The following is a 6,760-nucleotide window of genomic DNA, read 5'->3' as shown; positions in this document are numbered from 1 at the left end:
TCTTGTTTGAACAATAAACCAAGTTATATAATCTGTAAGAGAATGCAAACAATGAATTTAGCTATTACTAACATTTTGTTGATATATATATATATATAAAGTAAATTATAATTATGTTTTAATGTGTTTATTTATATTTTATTTATTATTTTATTATAAAATAATTATTTTGATTGAACCACGATTGAACCGATTGAATCAATAAACCAATAAATCAGTAACTAAAGTGATTCGATGACCAATTCGATTTTCAGAACTTGACCGCAACATCATCCTCACTTGGGCTGAAACTACAACCATATTCATAGGCTCATAGAATCGGGAGTAGTAACAGAAACACAGACGCAGTTGATTCTGAATGAAGACAGCAGGGAGCATATTCCTAAGGACTCACTTCCCCACTCCAACTAAGCTCCTCTTCCTTCCTCTTACAAATCCCAAACACTCCCTCTCCCTAATTCCCATTTCCATATCCTTCACCCGCTTCTCATCCACCAATCCCAATCCAATCTTATACGGACCTTCCCTCCACAAAGGAACCGCTCCAACACTTCAACGCCCCCAAAACGATACCCTTCTCACCCTCCGTGAAGATGCCTTCACTCGCGTCTTCCACCTCTCTGCCCTCCGTGTCCCCTCCGCCCACTGCTCCGCCTTAGAGACTCGCCTCCGCGGCCACCTCCTCAACTGGCCTCGTGTTCGCAACATCGCTCGCGTCCCCGGTGATGACCTCGATCCCGACCTCGCTTCGCTAGTTACCTCCGGAGAATCAGGAGGAGGAGAAGAAGGACACGTGTCGTTGCAGCGATGGATTTACGGCCAAGCCGAGGGAGACGGCGACGTTTTGAGCCCGGTTCTGTACAGAGAGAAGCTCGCAAGGACGTTCAATACGCGTGGCTTCGTGAAGTTCAGGAACCTGGCGAAGATATCGAGGCCGCCGAAGAGGAAGAAGAAGAAGAAGGAGGAGGAGGAGGAGGAGGAGAAGGTGAAAGTCGAGAGATGCACGGGGAAGAAAGGTTTTGCTACGGTGGAGGTTGTTGAAGAGGACGATAATGGAGGGGGTATTTTGGGGAATTTGGTTGAGGAAGAGTTTGGGAGGGAGAAGTGGAGGGGCTCCACGAGGTTGCTGTTGCTGGATGAACGGTATGCCGGTCGCGGCGTCCAAGACTTGCCTGAGGCTATCAAGGTGGTGTGTGTGTGGGTCTTTTGTTTCTGTGAGTTCTGTGACAAACAAGCATTTTGCAACTGCTTTCTATATCTGATTTTGTTCATATTATTATTAGTATCTGCAATCTAACTAATTCGGTTTGAGCATTGCGGAAACAAAGCTCTGGCACTAGTTCTTACCCGTTTCAGAAGACTTGAATATGATTGTTGATACGTTAGTTCTTACCAAGTGATGTTGGTCTTTGTAGTAGTTTATTGATGCTATGCTTTGGTATGCATTGGTTCTTGTAAATTGATACCAGCTGAATAGGTTAGACGAGTAACTTAATCCTATCACATATATCATACCTCACACCAAACAAGATATAATAAAAATGAGTTATGTAGTATATACTTATACAACATAACAAACAGGGCTTTAGGCATAGCATTGTGATGCTATGGTACTAGGCATCTGAAAGCATGTATGTTAATCTCATATGATGTTTTGTGTTTGGTATGCTTTGTAAGATTGTACAAGCCATCTAGTCCTTCGTGCAATTTTAGCTTCATGCTGATGTGGGGAATTTATACTGTTAATCCTTGAGGACCTTAGTGTCATGTTATTTACGCTAGTTCAGTTTAATTGTGCTAGCATGAAAGTGAATACAAAACAGTTGAAAAATTACATTAATGTTTGGATATTTGTTACCTGATATTGGTCAAACTTTTTCATCTTGCTATTCGTAGTTTTAAATGGGATAATCATATGTAGATTCATATCTGTCTTTTGTGTATTATTATTACATTTTGTTTCTGACATTTTACCCATTCACTTTTGACATGGTTTATGTTTCCTGTCTTCAGGCCGTATTAAAGGAGTATGCCGAAAAGAGTGCAAATTTGACTTTTGAGCTAGTTAGGTGCAAATTGACTCTGTTTTATGATTATTGGCAGATGAATGAGGTAATTAGACCAAGGATATCCAGTTATCCACTGTTGTAAATATAAATCTCTTTTAGCCTGTGCTGTGTGTATCTGTGTTCAGTTTTTCATATGTAAAGATTTTTCTCTTTCTCTTGTCGTGGGAGATGAAATTCTCTTTTCACCCTCATGGTTTACATAAATGATATCTGTGCTTCAAAAATAAAATAATATGTTTTGCCCTGTGTTCCATACGATGTTTACTTTTTAATTTCAAATTTGTATTATGATCTCTAGAAGATATGTTCTTTTAAAAAAGAAATTATTGAATTTCTTTATCCAACTTCAAATTGTGAGTGAAAAAAGAAATTCTCAGTCAGTCAGTCCTTTATTATTGTTGCAGATCCTAGAGGTCTTGCTACCTGATGGTGTGGTTGTTCCTTCAGCTTTTGAGACCGTTGGTCACATTGCACACCTGAATTTGAGAGAGGAACATTTACCATACAAAACACTCATAGCAAAGGTTCTTTGTATAGAAATATCTTTACCAATCAAGTTAAACGTGTAACCTAGAACATCATAAAATTTCTTAATCATGTTAACACATAGTATCATATTCAGGTTGTGCTGGATAAAAATAAGCCAAAGATACAAACAGTTGTGAACAAGATTGATTCCATTCATAATGAATACATGACCATGCAGCTTGAGGTTCTAGCAGGAAACCACTCTCTAGTTACCACAGTTGTTGAGAACGGAATACGCTTTCAGGTTGACTTAGCAACAGTGTATGCTCTATTTACATCACTGACCAGTACAAAATATTTTGGAAGACTTGCTTTAATAATTGTTCAATTCATGTCAATGTAATAGTTCTCTATATCCTAACATAGTAAACACCTGGAATTTGCTTCTTTTTTACTATGCAGATACTGGAGTTCTAGGCTTGCAACTGAAAGACAAAGGCTTTTGAGTGGTTTTACATGGAAAGATGTTGTCTGTATGTATCTATTTCTTTAGATTATATACCAGCCTACTTATGTTATATTTCAGTTTCTGTGTCATTTGATCCTATGTTTTGAACAAATTTGGCTGTTCAGCGTAATCTGATGTCAGCTACCAATGATGAAATTTGATTGTTTGTAACAAATGTTTGAATATCAAAAGTGCTTAACGGTGACACAATTAGATAGTGCTACTTGGGTCTTGGTGCAGATTTGCTAAACAGTATGGCTGTGAGAATGAGATCATTGAGAAATGCTTGGAATTGAATTTTGTCTGAGATTTAACCTTTTCACAACTTATGGGCTCAGGTTATTTTAGTGCTACATGCTGGTTTACATAGATTTAAGCACGTGAAGAACTGATTTATGTGTTGAGTGGGTGTAGAAGTCTTGGATGGCTAGACAGCCCGTTGTTGGTAGCTGGATAGTGTGTAGTCTAGCAGCTTCTAATATTTAAGAGAGCAATTAATTTTTTAAAAATGATTTATTGTTTAAATGATATTTGCTTGAATTTATGATTTCCTGGAAAATGGGAACAGTAAAATTACTTTGAAGTCCTTATGACATTGAAAGTCTCAAGGAAAATAAAAACTAAGCAACAATTAGTGGACCTGCATAAAACAGACAGCACAAAAGTGTTGCTGTTGCTTCAAAGACTTTCCTTTTCCTTTTCCTTTTCCATGCAATAACTTCTCTTTTTATCTTTAGTTGGTGACTTGTTAGAGCATTCTCTGTATGTTGACTTAATGATAGGTTTTTTCTTTTTGGATAAAATTCATGACTACTAAATAATAATAATAATGTTATAAAATCATATTGACAGGTAATGTTTTTTCTGGAGTTGGTCCCTTGGCCATATCTGCAACAAAGATAGTTAAGCATGTTTTCGCTAATGATTTAAACCCATTTGCAGTGGAGTATCTGGAAAGAAATAGTGTTCTAAACAAACTTGAAAGGAAGATTGAGGTATGCTTGCTTGTTAAGTGGTTATCTTCTCGAATATATTTCATGAACTTTTACACACGAAATGATAAAAAGGAAGCAGCTCCATGGAATATATAGATGCCATTTCTTTGTTAATGTAGAAGTGCTGAAAATATTTATATATGGATTAGCAGGTAGGAAGTGCGGATATAAGCAGGAATTTTCAAAGTGTCTCTTTAGGATTTGAAGTATTATTTGTGTGCTACACAATGATGTGACTGAGTGATGATTAAAAACTATGCACTATACCCATTATTAGTGTAGTTCCACATGTTGATTAATAAACAAAGCAGAAGTTACACTTGAATCAGCGTACAGTAACAATATTTTTCTTAATCGGTTGTTCTAGGTCTTTAACATGGATGGGAGAAGGTTCATTAAGGCTATGTATGCCAGTGATAAAGCTCAATCAATCACGCAAGTGGTTATGAACTTGCCAAATGAAGCTGCAGAATTTTTAGGTTGCCTTTCATGACTGGATCACTGTGACTTTCTTTTTTTATATCTCATGTTCCTTTAATCTATCCAAATATATGTCACTCATCTAATTTGATCGACCCTACTTTGTATGTAAGTGTTATAACTTAAATCTGGTTAACTGTTTACACCTTGATAAACTTCTAGATGCTTTTCTTCTACTGCAGATGCATTTAGGGGAATATATAAAGACAGACCCAAGGACACGGAATGCAACTTGCCAACGATCCATGTTTATGGATTCTCCAAAGCGCAAGATCCGGAATTTGATTTTCACGAGGTAAGTTGCTGGTATTTTATCTGTATATATTTTTGTGCAGTCATTGGATCAGACTCAACACCAAATGACTGGGAATTTTACCATTGTGTCACTGTTGAATGCATGTGACCTGTTTCTTTTTTTCCCTCTGCTTCCTTTTGTTTATTTAGTCATACTTATACCTTGCAACAAACATAAAAGCATGTTAACGAAGAAGCCCTTGTGGTGCAGAGAATAAGAATTGCCCTGCTAGAGGTTGCAGTCGACGTAGAAATGCGACGTGTACGACTTGTGGCGCCTGGAAAATGGATGTTGTGTGCATCATTCGTTCTCCCTAGAAGTGTAGCATTTGCTAATACTGCAATTGATACTTAAATATTTTTTACTGTCATTTAGCCACATTGCATGGAGAAAGTTTTGTTGCATTACATTAGTTGCCCCATGCCCAGAGCGAATAATGTACATATGTTGTAACATGTATTTTTCAAAATCCATACCACAGCATAGCTTTGTTTATTTATTTATTTTCTTAGGATGTTTGAAATAAAAGTCCAATAACATGCATTTATTGAATTGTAAGAGCTGCGGGTGGGTTCTTTTCGAGTTGAAGTTGATTTATCTTATTCAAGAGTGGTTCCATGATCGACCCAAATGCTGATACTGCCAGTTCCTCATAAATAACATCATTTTTCCTCAACAAAAAAAAATCATTTTTTTGGCAGACATCTTTTTATATGTTTCTAATGAAAATAAAATTAACAAAAGATGGGCAAAAGTACCTTTTCCTTTATTAATAATTATCCTCTTCCTTTATCTAAGCTGAATCACAAACAATCCCAATAATCAAGAGTATTTTTCAAATATTCTATTCAAATGTAAAATACTGTTCCAACAAAATTGGCCATTTATTTTTTAATTCTTTTTTCTTTCGGGATCTGTTATCCAAACATACCTATGATTTATGGCTTACAATTACAGCCTTACACATGAGACAGAAAACAAGATCTTAAGGACCCAGTCAGGGGGCCAAAATAACATAACCACAAGAGAGTAAAATGTCTTTGCAACAAATCCAACAATGTTGATCTTTGAAGGTTCATACTTCATAGTATGAGCGAAAGATGGTTTGAACTTTGATGTCACATGTAGAAGCCCTTGAATTCTAGTACCACTGACTCCTAACTTCTTGTTGGGTTGTCTTCGACTCTTCGTGCATATCCCCACGGGGTCCACTTCATCTCTTGTATGGGCTGTGACACGTTTCAGTTTGGTATGCTTCCTCTTAATCACCAAACTGAACTTGCCTCCCAACTCAATTTTTTCTTAGTACTATCTGGATTTCGAAATGTTCTCACAATATTAATGTGTCAATATATGTATCCACTAACATATTTATGACATTTAAATTAATGAAAGAAATTAATTTTTACCTTTACCAATAAATTTGACAAATGTATTATTATTTAATTGGAGAGACATAAAAAGGGACACTACAAATATGACAAGTAATTATAAGTTCCTTGTCTGCTTGGTGTTTCTCAAATAACAAAATATATATATCCACACCATACATTCACAAAAAGGTAATAAAGATACTCTCTAAGTAATTGTGCATTATACTTACTCAATTCTAATATGAGTAATATCAATATATGATATGAGTATTCTTTTATCTTTGCGTGTGTTTTTAACCATGCTTTTAGAAATCGGACCAAATTAGTTGGTTGAATTGAATTAACTGAAAATCGATCACAAGATTAAATGAGTTTAATTTTAAGTTATGAGCGAATCAGTAAATTGATTAAATGAGTTTAATTTTTAGCAATCAATTAACTTAAAATAATAAAACACAAAAAAATATTTTTTAAAAATATATATTTTATGCATAAATATATTATTTTATGAGAGATATTACATAATCAAATCTTTTTTATAATTAAATTTAATCAAGTTTGTTCAATACTTG

The 6,760-nt window shown here is 35.5% G+C and overlaps 1 protein-coding gene across 2 annotated transcripts; it reads left to right on the top strand.

Annotated features, from left to right (window-relative positions):
* Positions 1–240: 240 nt before the first annotated feature.
* Positions 241–5,403, top strand: LOC112707337 (tRNA (guanine(37)-N(1))-methyltransferase 1). 2 transcript variants are annotated; one of them, XM_025759027.3, is made up of 9 exons: positions 241–1,186; positions 2,014–2,112; positions 2,474–2,593; positions 2,692–2,858; positions 3,000–3,070; positions 3,898–4,040; positions 4,408–4,519; positions 4,703–4,815; positions 5,026–5,403. In XM_025759027.3, the coding sequence occupies exons 1-9, from the start codon at positions 359–361 to the stop codon at positions 5,167–5,169; spliced, it is 1,797 nt and encodes a 598-aa protein (XP_025614812.1). In that variant the 5' UTR covers positions 241–358; the 3' UTR covers positions 5,170–5,403. The 2 variants fall into 2 exon arrangements, with proteins under 2 accessions (XP_025614812.1, XP_072057369.1); XM_072201268.1 differs by having other exon boundaries at positions 256–1,186; positions 3,988–4,040.
* The last annotated feature ends 1,357 nt before the right edge of the window (positions 5,404–6,760 follow it).

The sequence above is a fragment of the Arachis hypogaea genome, chromosome 8 (assembly GCF_003086295.3).
Source record: "Arachis hypogaea cultivar Tifrunner chromosome 8, arahy.Tifrunner.gnm2.J5K5, whole genome shotgun sequence".
In the NCBI taxonomy this organism is placed as follows: Eukaryota; Viridiplantae; Streptophyta; class Magnoliopsida; order Fabales; family Fabaceae; genus Arachis; species Arachis hypogaea.
Note: the sequence above shows the minus strand (reverse complement) of the source record. Positions and strands in the feature narration are given on the sequence as shown.

What these genes read in the sequence shown, in the direction of transcription:
- LOC112707337 (XM_025759027.3), top strand. Translation starts at nt 359, where the DNA reads ATGAAGACAGCAGGGAGCATATTCCTAAGGACTCACTTCCCCACTCCA. An exon ending in ATTATTGGCAGATGAATGAG is followed by an intron (nt 2,113 to 2,473) that starts GTAATTAGACCA and finishes TTATTGTTGCAG; the next exon opens with ATCCTAGAGGTCTTGCTACC. An exon ending in TGAAGCTGCAGAATTTTTAG is followed by an intron (nt 4,520 to 4,702) that starts GTTGCCTTTCAT and finishes CTTCTACTGCAG; the next exon opens with ATGCATTTAGGGGAATATAT.